At 39.6% G+C, this 16,128-nt stretch overlaps 1 protein-coding gene across 3 annotated transcripts in view; it reads right to left on the bottom strand.

Annotated features, from left to right (window-relative positions):
- The window catches only part of DYNC2H1 (dynein cytoplasmic 2 heavy chain 1), a 152,666-nt gene that overhangs the window by 17,837 nt on the left and 118,701 nt on the right, over positions 1-16,128 (bottom strand). For all 3 annotated transcript variants that reach the window (XM_053385713.1, XM_053385711.1, XM_053385712.1), the window contains 3 exons: positions 7,222-7,338; positions 1,961-2,170; positions 1,695-1,784 (listed from right to left, as the gene is read on the bottom strand). In XM_053385713.1, the coding sequence (XP_053241688.1) occupies positions 1,695-1,784; positions 1,961-2,170; positions 7,222-7,338 (417 nt within the window). The remainder of the gene's footprint in view (positions 1-1,694; positions 1,785-1,960; positions 2,171-7,221; positions 7,339-16,128) is intronic.

Raw genomic sequence — 16,128 nt, 5'->3', positions numbered from 1 at the left:
TAGAGTTTTGCGCATTTACTCCAATGTGCACTTTCATTTGTCTAAATAAAAGCTAAAATGTTTCTTCATATTTGTTAGTTTTCTTGGGAAACTATCCACTAAGTATTTAGAATACCCTAGACATGAGTTACTTTTTCAAATTAAATTACCTTTAAATGATTTTTTCCTGCCTCAAGCAACCAGAACACAACCCCACACGCTGGTGCCCTAGTGCCCACTGAAATATGGACACCTGCCAAATCATATTCTTCTTATCCTTATAACATCATGCCAGCTTTTGAAGTAGAGTAAGCCATATGAACTTAGTGGAGAGAGAAAAGCCACCTCTTTGTGCTCTGCTTGTGCTACCATGGTGAAATATAGGAATCAGAGTAACTCCCAAGCCTAGTGACAGCACACCACCAGCAAACCATCAACTCCTGAGAGGGAGAGCATAGCTCATAGGACAGGGCATGGGACTATATCATTCTGGCTTTGTGTAGTGTAAACTTAAATCACAGAACATTACAGGACTCTAGGCACAAACACCCAACACAACCCCAACACCGTTCCTGAAACTATGGATGCAAGGACAATATATCCATGTAAAAGCTTGGAAACCTTTAGTCACAGGGGTTCATACTACTTCAAGACCAGATTACAGTGGTACCTCCGGTTGCGGACGGGATCCGTTCCAGAGGTCCGGTTGAATTCTGAGGTTTCCACAATCTGAGGACGGCTTCCGCGCATGCGGCGGTAGACCGCTTCTGCACAAACACTTCCGGGTTTGCCGCTTTTGCATCCTGAAGTTTACGTAACCAGAGGGTCATGTAACCGGAGGTACTACTGTACTGCAACGTGTTCTATGTGAGGCTTCGCTTGTGCTTGATCTGGAAGCTGCAATTAGTGCAGAATACTGCAGCCTGGTTGCTGGCAGGAGTGAGACCCTGTCAACGCCTGTGTTCAGAGACCTGCACTGGTTGCCAATTTGCTACCAGGTGCTATTATTAGTATATAAAGCCCTGAACGACTTGCAACCCGTCCACCTCGACTCGATGATTTGTGGAACTGACACAGTTACAAATGCCCAATAATACTTGTTCCACATTTCAAAGAAATCGATCTTTTGGTGTGGCAGCACCTACAGTTTGGAACTTCCTGCCTATTGACATCAGGCAAGGACCTGCTTTTTTGGCACACACTCAATTTTTTATGTTCTACAGATGTGTAGAACATATATTTTAATCTGGGTGTTTTTTTAAAAAAAAACTTATCACTGATTTTAATTATTATTTGGGTGTTTTAAACACCCAACTGTTGTTAACAGTTTGTATTGACAATTTTATTGCTCTATTCTTTTTGTAAACCACTTTGAGGTTTTTTACAATCAAGTGTTATATGAATTTAATGACATGTTGCTGTTTTTTAAAAAAGCAAGTGAAGCGGGAATTTATGCTACAAGGTATAAACTCTACAAGTCTATGATTCTAGTCAGTTCTATGAAATAGGTTCCACATCTTCCGCTCCCCCGCCTTGCTATATGTGAAAGTGTTATGTAGACAAAACTGTATTTGTGGAACACTCCAATACAAGCTACCTAGAGATTGTCTTTAATAAAAGAAAGGTAGGTATGAATATGAAATATAAAGAGAACACACGTGAACTTTACTTTTTATTATTAAAATTCTGAATCTTAGAGAAATATTAAATTGTACCTGGATAGCATGTGCTCGTGCTACAACAGCTCTGAGATATTGCAAAGGATCTTCTGGGCCTTCCCATTTGCTCTGCCATGTTACGGGGCACTGAAAGAAGAAGAAGATAATAATTGCAGGCGTTGCTGAGCTTTGTGAGTCACACAAGAACCTAACTGAAGATTAAAACTTGCACTTATCTAAATTAGTTGGCTTTGGTTCAAGCTTGCCATATTTACAGAATAAAGATGTATTATGTACAACGAGAATTTAAAAGAAGACCTTACCTTTTGGTTTAGCAAAGCACTTGCTAGTTGTTGTACTTCTGAACTCAACAGCGAGGTTCCTCTGATGACTTTACTGAGAGCAGCAAGAGACAGATGAATACTCTGAACCAAGCGAATGGCATTGAACTGTTCAAGAATAATGAATGAAAGGATTGGAGATCCTTGACGCTCAGAAGGAGGGGACACCTTCTGATGAATCAGATTTGAATTCTAAAAGGGGGGAAAAACGTTATTCAGTGGGGTGCCACAGGGTATTATTTTGTCCCTAATGCTATTCAACATATATATGAAGCTGTTGGGACTCGTCACTAGCGGTTTGGAACAGGGTATCATCAGTGATACTAAATTCTATTTCTCCATTACACTGGAGTCAGGAGAACCTGTACAAGCCTTGGCCTGGTGCCTGGATGCATTGCTGGACTGGATGGGGGTCAATAAACTGAGCTTGAATCCTGGAAAGATGGAGAATGGGTGGGTGGGTTGTTCCTGTGTCCAGGAGAACACAGGACTGCCAGTTCTGGATGGGGTGGCACTCTCTCTAAAGGAGCAGGTACACATTGTGAGGGTACTCCTTGGCACATCTCTGTGAGCGGCGTCCAATGTGACCTACGTGGCCAAGAGTGCTTTTTGCCAGCTCTGGCTGGTACTCCATGTGTAACCATTCTTGTAATGTGACAGCCTGACCACAGAAGTGCATGCGTTGGTAACCTCAAGCCTTGAATACCATAACATGTTTTATGTGTCATGCCCTGCATCTCGTCCAAAAGCTTCATCTAGTGCAGAATGCACTAGCAGCAAATGGTCACTGAATAATGCTCCTGTGCATTATGAAAAGACGGTGTTTGTTTTCTGAGACAGGTCAATTATGAAATTTGGTTTTATTCCTAGCTAAAAGCCTACACACACACACACAGAGAGAGAGAGAGAGAGAGAGAGAGAGAGAGAGAGAGAGAGAGAGAGAGAAACATATATATCAGGAAGTAAACAATGTTTTAAATAGACTCTAACAAGTGAATTATACATGATGAACCTGAAACTCGTATTTTGGGGAAACATCTGATGCTGTAGTTTAAATGCAGCTAATTAGTGCTTCCTCTTCAATAATCAATGTTCTTAAATCCCCAGAACTCTGCAAATTGCTCAGCTAAAGCCATTAGCAGAAGATTACTCCAGATACAATTTTCTGTTTCCTGATTTCCCCCCAAATCAAGCTTTGAAATCATATTATATGTAATGGAAAAAAGCTACACAGGCTAAAAGTCTTTACATAAATTATACATTTACAGCATTACATTTTCTTTTTTGATAACTGTACAATAAGATCAGTCATTTTTATCAGCTGGTTTTGAGTTGGTTCTGATGATATGCCAACCTGACGTGTGTTTTAAAAAAGCTATTCATACAAGCGAGTGTGCGCCTCTCTTCCAGCGTTCTGGCCAATGCTTGTGATGGCACTGAGACAACTGGCAAGCACTCAGCACTTATTTTGAAATTTTATAAAACTACATTTTATTTAATTAATAAAACCATGGGAAAGTATGTTCAGAGATTTCTTCGTTTGACTCACAAACCATGGAGGACCAAAACATTTATGTATATGGCAAAAGGTTACATTAAAGCAAGCTCTTCTCAGATTTTTATTAGAAACAGATTACATATATATGATTTTACCTATTGTTTTAATGTAGCCCAATTTGCATTACACACACACACACACACACACACACACACACACTTTGTGGAAAGAAAGTTACAATTGAGCATGCCAAACTATTTCCACAATGGACTAATTCTTGCTATATGCATACAAGTGTGCTGAACTAAATTTCATAAGAGCACAGTGGCTGACTTATTTAGAATTTTAATTCAATATGTAGGAAAAAGTTATCAATCACATTTACTATATGGTACAGCAGTGACAATACTTTCATCACCTGTCAGTTTTTACCAAGAAGTTGCTTCAGAAAATGGCCTGACGGCTGCAACTGATTTAGGTGGCTTTTCATGGGCTTCATTTACCACTCTCTTTCCAGTCACCATTGTCAAAAGAAAGGAAAATAAATAGGAAAGCTCCGCCAGAATTTATTTTGACAATGTTAGCACACCACATTATTCTTGTTGTCAGCTGCGCTGTTCCCACATTTATATAGTGAGTTTCTTCATCACCAATCCATGTCACTGATAACTACTAGTGTAAAAAAATCACTACACAATGGCTCACACAGTGGGTCCTACTAGATTTAAGGCCATGGGGTGGGAAATTCATCATGGTGATGTTAATTATTACATATATTTAGGTGCCAGGCAAAAACATTGTTCTGCCAGGCCTTCAGCTAATTCAATGATCTATGGCCTTTTAAACTATGTACGGGTTTTTGTTTTTATTTGTTATTATGGTATGCATTATTGTGTTTCTATATTGTAAACTGCCCCGTGATCTTTGGATGAAGAACTGTATAGAAATGTAATTAATTAGAAACTGTATAGAAATTATAATAATAATAGTAATAATAATAATAACCCATGTGGTGAATATAAGATCCTGTCCAGATTCAGTTATCATGTACAGTTATATCTCGGGTTGCGAACATGATCCGTGTGGGAGGCGTGTTCGCAAGCCACAGTGTTCTCAGCCTGAAGCACCGCGTCTGTGCACACGTGTGACGCGATTAGACTCTTCTGCGCATGTGCGTGACGTTGTTTTGCACTTCTGCGCATGCGCCAAAACCCGGAAGTAACCCGCAGGTATAACTGTACTCATTTCTAGTGATAGGAATTTGCTACATAGACACAAATACACAAATTTCGCAACACTTTTGCATTCCGTGTCTGGTTTTCATGAACTTTTCTTGAAAACAGCACAGATGATATGAGACTGACACAATGTGTATTCACTGACTACAAACTACGATAGAAGCCTTAGTGGTCAAGTCATTTTTTTGTGATCAGCACCAACTCCAGGATTGCCATATTTTAAACAGTGAAAATCCAGACAGAAAAGTTGTTGGGGGTTTTTTTTTGGCTTGCCCAAAGTTGTGCACAAGGGTTTGCTGGGGAGTTCCTGCAGTTCAGTGGCACTTAGAATGCCCCTATATGAATTGCAGCATAAAATCAGAGATTTATATTGCCACACCCCAGTGCCTGTGACTCAGTTGAGAGGTAGAGCTTTTTCTCTGACAGCATGATCAGAGGCAAAGAAAGCGACTGTGTGGTTGCTATGGTGACTAAATTTGTGGACCCTTGAAAAATCCTCACACTGTTGCAGAGACTCCTAGTAACAGTATCATGCAAATTACTTTTGTAGGGCTACATCAGTTTGGGCATCTCCTGCTCAAAACAGGGAAATAATACTTTTAGAGAAACTTTGTAATGATAAGTGGTTCCACTTTAGTGCAGTACAATGAAAGTAATTTAGTTTATTGACTACAGAACTACACCCCAAGCATTACAAACATATGCATCATCATCATTATAATATATATTTTTAAAATGGCTACGCTTTGCAGAACTGTTCATTATAATTTTTAGTAACAAAAATTCTGTAGTTTAGTAAGCTGTGGAGAGATGTCAAGTTTTCATAATTTTCATAGTGAAATATATTTTAAATATACATTAATGTGTACTAAAGAGAACTATTAAAATTATTTCAAATCTGCAATGTTTCCTCACTTAAAAATTAAAGTATTTCAAAATTAATTATAATTTTGAGCGGCACAAACTGCACTTAATGCTGATTAGTATTCTTAACTGAGTAATTTTTAATTCAAAATGACCATCAGAAAGAAATGTGTCTATAGTTAATCATATTGATTTTAATAAAATATAAAATGCAGTGAGTAATTATGTAGATTAAAAATGGAAAGTGATTCATCCAAAGGAATTTGGAAAGAGGCGTCTATATTAAAAAATATTCATAGTTTTTCAGGTATGAAAGTATAATTTTTGGTTGGCAGTTTCTACTAACTGAACCAGGAAGATAATAATTATGGTCCTTACTTGAGCAGATCTGCATACATATCCCACAACTAATGGTTTTCAGAGATGGTTTTGACAGTGCCAACAGTCAAACTGGATGATTTCCAAGCAGTGATTGAAAATGTCCAAGCCCAGCGCATCAGCTCACAACAGATAGAAGCTGCAATGCTGGCTTAAGAAAGGAAGCACCACAATAGTTATTTTCAGGTGCTACCTATATGCATTTACTAAATGCGCAAAGGGGAAGGAGGATCATCTACAGAGGTGTGCTAAAAGCTGGATTCAAGTGGAATCCTGTATATGCTGGTCAATACTCATGACAGCATTTCCACACACTGATGCCATTGGCTTCATCCAATTCATTGCTTATTTGTTTAAATTTATATTTCTCACTCACAGTAATGACTTAAGGTTGATACTGAAAGGGACATAATTCAAATTTGGGCTTTGGAATAAGTTCAAGTAAGTTCATGTCAGCAGTATGAAACTAACATGTTTTCTTTTTGGCCTCTGCCATAGTCACTATTGTCTCCTAAATGTACAGATTTCTCATCCATTCTCACTCCAGTTATCTTTGTACCCATTTTTAAAACAATATACAAAGAATACATGTAGTATTCAAACAGATGATGAAAATCAAAACAAATTTACATAAACCAGTATACATTGTAGAATTTATTTTAGTCAAAATTTAACAAGGACCTGCAGATCCCTTGAATACGCCATAATAGTACAGAAAATAGAATCGAACCATACAGAAAATAAACTTTTTAAAAAAAATCTAGTCCTCAGCCAGCTGGAATTTTTGCATTAAGTTTTCTACGAATACTCAGAATCGTACATAACTTGGATTACTGGTTGCCTAAAGTGGTTCACTAAATCTTTCCAGACTCTTGAAATGATGAGACATGCTGCCAACAGTATGTGGGTTGAAAGGTCTTTACTTTTCAAGTTTTTATCCAACTCCTCAATTATATTGAGCATCGCCACTTCTGGAGATATGCTCACTACCTGTGAGGTGATATTACTTGTCTCTTGAAAAATTTGTACCGAAATGAGGTCTACCTTACTACAACCTGCAGCACATTCTTTTCTCTGACAGAAAAAAAAATTGCATCAGTTGAAAGGAGTCTTTGGCTCCAACAAAATATTATCTGAAATCCATGTTGTACTGGAATTCCCTTTTTGTGGAATGCCCATCTTTCAAATGAATGATATAGACATTTTACCTAGACTGTTCTGTTGAAAGTAATACTGAAAACTTTACCAACAAATGACCCTCTTACCTGATTAAGCTTCTTCCATAGATTGAGGACTGGAGAAAGCTCATTAGACCAGATTTCCCTGTCAAATTTGCAGCCAGCAGTTACAGACCTGCTCAAGATCCGAAGCTGTGAAATTACCTATGAGATAAAAAGATAATATGACAGTGTGTGAACACTTAGACAATTCTCTAGTAAGGTTATGGGTAAGTCAAATAAACAGAATTGTCTTCTGGAGGTTGGGGTGGAATCAAGCACTTCAAAACCGACTCAAGGCTGCAGTACCCTAACCAGTTATGCGTGTATATTCATGATGGCAATGCAACTGTAGCAATCATAAATATGTGCAGGATTGAACCACATATTATTGAAATTCTTCTGATATGGCCGGAGAAGGAAGCAAACATACATTGTCTTGCTCAGGGGTCGGCAAACTATGGGCCGCAGGCTGGATCCGGCTCAATTGCCCTCTGGATCCAGCCCGCGAACAGTTCGGCAACCACCGCTTGGATCGGTGCAATCACCATATTTTTCCTGGGTGCCATTTTTTTTGCGATCCCCCCCCCCCGGACTAAATCTCCCAGCATGCTCTGAGGTTGCTCAGACTTCTGCAACACTGGCCAATCCGAAGCCTTAGCAACCTCAGGCCTCCCTTCCACTGGCCGGTTTGATGCGAGCTGGCTGCCAATGGCAACCCTTCCCGAGACTCGCTGCGCCAATCAGGGTGAGGCGCAGGGCAGGGTGCCTTGTTGACATCTAGCTCAGAGAAGGGAGGAAGAGAAGCGAAGGGGCGGGAAGAAGCGGGAGCAGAGGGCCTGCGAGGAGGGAGGAGGAGGAAGAGGAGGGGGACTCTTCTGTGCTGCTTGGCGGTGAAACATCAGCAGCATGGTCATGGACACCCTGGGGTAGGGGCCCTTCCCGGCGGGGATACTGCAGCCGCTCCCCACAAGCTGAGACCCAGTGCCGGCAGGACGCCCCCTCCCCAGCCCAGCCTGCTCCATCTGAACATGGTGAGTAGAGGTATCTCAGCCGCTCTGTCTCTGAGGGAGTGTGTGCATGCGCGCACATGTGGTCCAGCCCGCCACAAGTTCTGAGGGACAGTGAACCGGCCCCTCACAGAAAAAGTTTGCTGACCCCTGGTCTTGCTGCTATCACTATTGAGGCATAGATGCTGGCATTTGTTTCGGCCTATAGAGACAGGCAGCTGTAAGAATGCCATGCACACCCCTTATGCGCCTGTCTTGCCATAAGCATTGCTAGAGGCTCTGGTGAAGGGGGGGGGAATCTTTCCAACAAGGAATATTAAAAAATCAGCTGCATTTATTAGTTTTGATCTTGGCAAGAAATCAGTATTTTATCTTTAAAAAAAAAAAGTTCCATTGGGATTTTTGGAAGTTTAAGTGGGATAGTTTCATTTTACTTCGTCCTTGTTGGAATAATAAAATATCCATGAATTGTTATGCATTTTTTTCACAGCAATGCAGTAGCATTGCCCATACTGACATTTATTTATCTTATCAATATTTACAGGCTGCCCTGTAACAGAGCTGTCAGGGTAGCTCCCAAGAAGATATGAAACAATTTTAAATTCAAGATCAATAAAATAGCAGCATGTTTATTTTCTGTTTACATGTAATTTAAAATGGTTTTTTTCTTCTAAGATTTTAAAACCACAGTGTAGTTCCTGTTTTGCTTGGCCACACAGAACTTTTGAAATAAATAAACATTAATCTTTGTCTAGGGCAAACTATTTAGTTGTTAAATAGTCAGAATTATCCACTTAAAGTCCACCAGTGCATTTTTGATTGATTTTCTAATCTTGAAAAATGTGTGATGATGCACTGTTTCATTTTCTTTGTTTGTCTGATAAATTATGTACTGTTGTTTGGTTCAGTGAAAGCAAATTAAAATAATTTATCAGACTTGCTAGAACATGAAGCCTCACTAGTTGGTAGTCTGTGGAAGTATTATTTTAACTTTTATCATTGTTGCTATCGATTAATTTGCTAAACATTGAAGAAAACAAATTCAAGCTTTAAAAAGAACATAGACACAAATGGGGATTTTTTTAAAAACATTTCCATTCTCAAACTAGATACAAAAGATTTTGAATTTTGATGGAAATGCATCACTTAACTTATTGGGAATGTTTTGTTCCCTTGAAAATCCAAAATGCAACCTTGCTTTTTCTGAGCAGAAGCAATATTTCTGCTACTAGATAAAACAGATTTATACTAAGCCATATACCATATTTTTCCATGTATAAAACACCCCAGTGTATAAGATAACCCCTAATTTTTGAGCCCAAAATTAAGAAATAAATATTTTAAACATTCCGTGTATAAGAAGACAACCAATTTTAAACTTAAAAAATTGGGGGGGGGGATATATTCTTATACAAGGGAAAATACAGTAATTAGATGCCCCCCTCCTATTCCTCCCAATATATATAGGATTACAAAAAAAAATCCTGTCGAATGAGTATATTTTATTGCACTCATATTAGCCAAACTAATCTTTATCTGGTCTCTTAAGAGGAGCAAAATGAAGGTGAAGACTAGTAATTATTTCTTTCAGAGGCCCAAACAGAAAAAAGTTTCTCACGCACATAGCTGTGTGGTTAACATAACACCATTTTTTTAAAAAAAGCTCAGGGTGAATCCTGGAAGTTACACACTGGTTACTTTAATGCTTGTTTCTGGAAAACTGAAAGAGGGGAAAACACTCTAAACCACTATGAACCAATAATGCACTCCGTTTCTAAAGAAAAGAACCCTCAAACAAGCAAAGAAACCACCTTTGTATATTAAAAAAATCTTAGCTTGTGACTGAAGTTCTTGCAATCTAAACAACAATCTAAGTACTAGCAGAAAAAGTGCTGTGGAGTTCAAGTGAGAATGCAAAGGGCAAGCTGGAAGCCTGGAAAGCAAACTTGGGGTTAGAAAGGCAGAAATTGAGGAGGTGCTTGCACACTATTTCTTCTTAAGAAAAGTACAGCCTTTTCCATGGCACAATGAAATGTTAGGGCTGAAAATCCTCTCTCATCCTGAACTTCATAATACTATATGGCAGTCCTAACAGTTATAGGAACCCACCTGAGTTAAATAATTCTACCTTACATTCTAGTTCATGGGCAGGCAAACTAAGTCCCAGGGGCCAGATCCGGCCCAATAGCCTTTTGAATCTGGCCCATGGATAGTCCGGGAATCAGCATGTTCTTACATGAGTAGAATGTGTGCTTTTATTTAAAATGAATCTCTGGGTTATTTTGTGGGGAATAGGAATTTGTTCAATTTCCCCCCCCCAAAAAAAAATATAGTCCGGCCCCCCACAAGGTCTGAGGGACAGTGGAGGACTTCCGGGGTGGCGCCTTCGGTAATGGCTGCCTCCCTCTGAACTGGAGGGACCAGCTCCGCGTGAAACGGGTCATATCCGCTGCGGCGAAGCGGGGATCCTCTTAAAAATCACAGGCGGATGAAGCCTGTGACCATGGGACTCGGTGGGCACCTTTAGCGCCCCCCCAACCCACTAAGGAACCCGCCAACGGGCTCCGAAGTAAAGAGGGGGAAGCGGCGCGGTGCTGAGAGTCACCGGCTATTTCCGTGGAGCGAAGCCACATTGCTGTTGCCGGAGAGCGCTGCCTTTTTCCTGGAACAATTGGGACTTTAAAACAACAACCTGTGAGTAGTACGGAAATTGGATCTTTTAAATATTCTTAAATTCGGCACTGGTCGGGGAAGGTCCAAACAGGAAGTCTGCCTCCCCTTTCTGTAAATATTTTAAAGCAAAGAACCTCCAACTAAGGTCGTGGAGAACTTTACTTTTTATAAAAGATTTTAATTCCACCGATTGAGATTACAAGAAAACTTATTTGGAAGCAGGGGAACCTGCGGGAGAAGAGCTAAATTTAAAAACTGACGTGCCACCCCGCCCCCCCCCCGGACCCGGGAGTGGTCTGTGAGAGCCGGTTGAGGAGTAATTGAACAATTTGACAGCTATCAAGTTAGCTGTCAAGATACAAAAAGAGGACTTTGTCTCTGCTGCTTATACTGGTTACAAATTTATGTTTTAAAAGAAGGAAGGATTGCTACAATTTAACGTATGGAACCTTTGGTTTTGTGCTGAAAGGAGTAAAAAGAAACTTAAATTCCCCTAGAGGGAGTTTTGGGACATTGCATTAAGAACCAGCTGAGAAATTGTTTTCTGACCTTGATATGTTTAAGAATGGCAGTTGGCAAAGAAATACAGTCTGAACTGAACAAGACTTTCTTTCTCTTGGGAAAGCTGCAAAGTCAAATAGGTGTTTTGACTACAAATGTTACAACTTTGGGCACAAGAGTCAGTACTAGTAATGAACTTGATAAGAACTTGGTACAGGAATTCTACTTAACTGAACAAACAGAGGAAATTGGGAAGGAGAATAATGTTGCCTTTGAAGAGAAAAAAGGGGGGGACCCAACCCTGCAGAAGCAAAAAGTGAGCTGTAACCTGAGGCTGGACACGATGGTAACAAGAAGAAACAAACCTTTGAAGATGGAAGCCTGGCCTGAATTGGAAAATGAAAGATGGAGAGATCTCCTTATCTGGGGATCATATGACACTTGGATTATAAATTTGACTCAGTTGGAAGTTGGAGCTATAGGGACATTTGGAATCCTAAGGAGAATGAAACAAGATGTGGAATACCCTATAGGCCTTATTTTCAAGTACGTAGGCCTGGCTGGAAGAAACCTGGATGCTGCAGGGCGGGAGTCCCATCGAGATTTGGTCTTGAATATTAAAGACTATCAAAGAGACTGGCAGAGGGGCCATGAGAGAGACTTAAGAGCCTCGGACATTAGATCACCGGGTTGAGGGTTTTATTTTGAGATCTGTTGGGGACTGAAACCGGGAAGGGGGATGGGTGGAATGAAAAATGGGAATTTAAAGTGTACATAATACAAGTTGCTCTTTTGTTTAATTTTTTTTGTCTTATTTTTAGGAGAATTGGAAATTTGTGGAAGGGAACTTTCTTTTGACCTTAGGGAAATGTTTTAAGAATAAGTACCATTATATAGATTTGGACGAGAATTAAGTCTGGATAAAGTAAAAAAGTGGCTTATATAAAGAAAAAATATGGTAAAATTACGGACTTTGTGATAAGGACTTGTTGAACTAACAATTTGAACTGGAACATAAGGATTTGTTGAATTAATAATTGGAATTGGAATACATAAAAGGGAGGTATGAGGAGGTCGAGGAAACTTGTTAATGAAAAATAAGCATTAGAAATTTTGTGTGTTTTTAATTTTTATTCTTGTATTTTTGTTATTTCTTTTTTCTTTTCTTTTTTTCTTTCTTTTTGATTCCTTTTTTGTATTAATATTGAAAATTCTAATAAATATCTTATAAAAAAAAAAGACAGTGGACCAGCCCCCTGCTGAAAAAGTTTGCTGACCCCTGTTCTTTCCCATCCATTAATGAACGAAGTCACTAGATGCAAAGGTTGATAGGAAAGGCTCTCTATACACATGAATAAAGAAAGGGTTGATTTTCACAAGAAATGTGCAATTTAAAGGATAAAATCTGAACTGGAAAATAATATATGAACTAAAAGTTGCTTTAATTTTTAGTAACTACATGCATATGTTTAAGTTAATTTTTATGTATATAAAAAAAATGATTCTGTTTTGTCTGCAATGTAGTTTAGCTACAGATTTCCCCTACTCTATATTAAATATGGCTAAACCATTTGTTTATTTAAGCAAATCTACTCAACAGTTTTAACAAGTCACAGAATGTAAACATACATTAAATTCAAAGATAAGTGACAAAAACGAGTTTTGTACAGCTTCTGCAGAATTATCTCTTCAAAACTCTGTGGCAGACTTTTGTACTAAAGTACAAAATCTTTAATGACTTGATTATTTTTTCTTATAAAATCAGCCAATAAACCTTCTTCTACATTTTCACCTCCCCATCCATAGGAAAATAAAAAGGCAAGTACTCTACTGCCACCTACCATATTTAGTTACTGTATAATATATGTGACAGAAATGTTATTTCCTCAGATTTTATCACCTCGCTTGAAAATATACTATTTTTTACCATGTTAATGGCAACAGGCAGTTTTCAAAATAGGTAGCAGCATCTAAAAATTATGTTATGTGCCCTGAATAAACTAGCAAAGAAACTCATGAAAGATGACCCTCATTCAAACACAGAAAAGCTATTTTCAGTCACATGGTCCACTTTTGATGAATGTAAAATGGAGCCTATTTTCCAATGCAGTGATTTCCTGCCTCTACTTAACTGCAAGAAAGACTCTTTGGGGAGGTACATATAAACAACTTATTCTTCTCCTAGCCTTCTGCTGGAGCAGGCTGAGGTGTCAAATGATATTTTGCTTCATCTGTACTTTACTGGCTTTCATCGTCTGAAAGAATAACTTTCTGACAGTACAGACAGTGGAATGGACTCCCTCGGGAGGTGGTGGAGTCTCTGTCATTAAGCAGAGGTTGGATGTCAATCTGTCAAGGATGCTTTAGCTGAGTTTCCTGAATTGCAGGGGGTGGGACTAGATGCTCTGGGGATCCCTTCAAACTCTACAATTCTATGACTCTAACTGCTGTGCTTACTAATAAGTATAGGTAAAGGACCCCTGGACAGTTAAGTCCAGAATTCAACTATGGGGTGGGGCGCTCATCTCTGCTTCCAGGCCAAGGGAGCCGGTGTTTGTCCACAGACAGCTTTTCCGGGTCATGTGGCCAGCATGACTAAACTGCTTCTGGTGCAACAGGACACTGTGTTGGAAGCCAGAGCACACATTTACCTTCCCATTGCAGCGGTACCTATTTATCTTCTCGCACAGGTATGCTTTCGAAGTGCTAGGTTGGCAGGAGCTGGGACAGAGCAACGGGAGCTAACTCCATTGCATGGATTCGAGCTGCCTATTTTTGATCGGCAAACCCAAGAGGTTCGGTGGTTTAGACCACAGCGCCACCCATCTATATCTACAGTCATACCTCGGGTTACAGGAGCTTCAGGTAGCGTTTTTTCAGGTTACAGACCTGCCGAAACCCGGAAGTACCGGAACGGGTTACTTCTGGGTTTCGGGGATCGCGCATGCGCAGAAGCACTAAATCACACTTTGCGCACGAGCAGAGGCGCTGAATCGCAACCTGCGTGTGCACAGATGCGCCGCTACGGGTTGCGAACGTGCATCCCACACGAATCACATTCGCAACCCAAGCGTCCACTGTATATCTATATCTATATCCCGTATATATATATGGGTGGCGCTGTGGTATATGCTAGCACAGTACTTAGTTAAGGATACATGCGTACTGGACAAAATTATGGGTAGGTCCATACTGGAAACCTCAACTTATGCAGCGAGAGGAAGGTTCGATAAGAAGCAATAGTGCACTGTTCTATGTCAGGGCTGGCAGCTTGAAAGCACACTCAAGGTAGTTAACCCTGAAGACAGGCAGCACATGGCAAATGAGTGTAGAGAGTGCAGGGTGAGGCAAAGCAGCTGGTGGACAACAAGGTCTGAGGATCCGTAGAAGATTCTGAGGATTTTAGGCCAAGGTGAAAGCAGAACACCTTCAGCTCTTGTGCCAGCTGACAAATGGCTTAATCATACTGGCCATGTCAGCTAAGAGGCTGCAGTACTTCCTTCTGGCTACCTTCATTGCCAATGGAAAACACGTTCAAGACACCAGTTGCTCGCTAGCTTGGCAAGCTGACACGAGTGTTGTTAACCAGCTCTCCTTGTCAGCAGTTCTACTGTGAGAGAACCATATCTGAGGGAGTGTGCAAGAAACTGGCTGGATCAGGTCCATAATTTGCATGGAAGGAAACCTTCAGTCAACATACTTCCAGAAAAGAATGCTAAATACTTAAGCCCTAATGTTAAAATCCTTTGTCTCTTGTAATTTGACACTCCTGAAAATGAATTGTTTGTATTTTGGGAAGCTTCCTGGTGCTTAGTTAGATTTAATGTTTGTATTAAGTTAAGTATTTAAATCGAGGGTTACATGAAATCCAACATTTTACAAATGTTTAAAAAAAGAAAACTGGGATTCTTTCTGTAAGCCTGCCATGAAATGTGTTTTTAAGTATGAAAAATTAAACTGCATAAGCTTCCTCAGTGCTTACACCAAATGTCATTTACATTTTTTATCATTTATTTACTTATATCACTGAGAACTTGACTAAGGATCTGTTAGCATGAGACAGTACTAAAGATTCGTAACTACAATAATGGCACTCTTTGTCAGGATAGTGAATATTATGAGAACATAGATTGTCTCAGTATCCTTCCAATATGCATTCTAGTCTTGTGCATGTCCAAACTATAATTTATGGCAGTGATTTGCAAGATGAGGTTTTTACTAAGTATCAGAAGTAAAATGTGCAGGCTTTATACTATGTCAAGGAACTGCATCAGCATATTTTTCAAGGGAATTAGGTCTTAAAAGCTTGAATACAAATCACAGGAGACATGCTAGCTTATGCAATTTTAACTTAAGCAAACTAAAAGCGAACCTCTCTGTCACAGTGAAAAACCCATTCATTCTGCCAGCTGTGAATATGAATATCATCAAAGTTCAAAACTATGTGCCACTTGTTTCTGTGAAGAGGCCATGTACTGCATTTTATTAGGAATACAGTCAGTTAGTCTTTATCTGTATATAACCATAAGTCATTACAAATAAGCCAAAAATGAAAAGAAAAAGGAGACCAACAAGCAAACTGATGGATATACTGTGTGTGAATAAACCAAGGGAGTACATTCATTTGTTCTGTCCCAGTTACAAAACACAGGGAGACAAAGACCCGGTTTGCACCCCTCCTTGCACCTAAGATACCTGTCAGACATGCAATGCCACTAGATGTTCCATGGGTAGGTAAAATATTTGAATAGGGCATATGCATGTAAAATAC

Source organism: Podarcis raffonei, chromosome 4 (genome assembly GCF_027172205.1).
Source record: "Podarcis raffonei isolate rPodRaf1 chromosome 4, rPodRaf1.pri, whole genome shotgun sequence".
Taxonomy (NCBI): domain Eukaryota; kingdom Metazoa; phylum Chordata; class Lepidosauria; order Squamata; family Lacertidae; genus Podarcis; species Podarcis raffonei.
The sequence above is the reverse complement of the archived record's forward strand: the minus strand, read 5'-3'. Positions and strand labels throughout refer to the sequence as shown.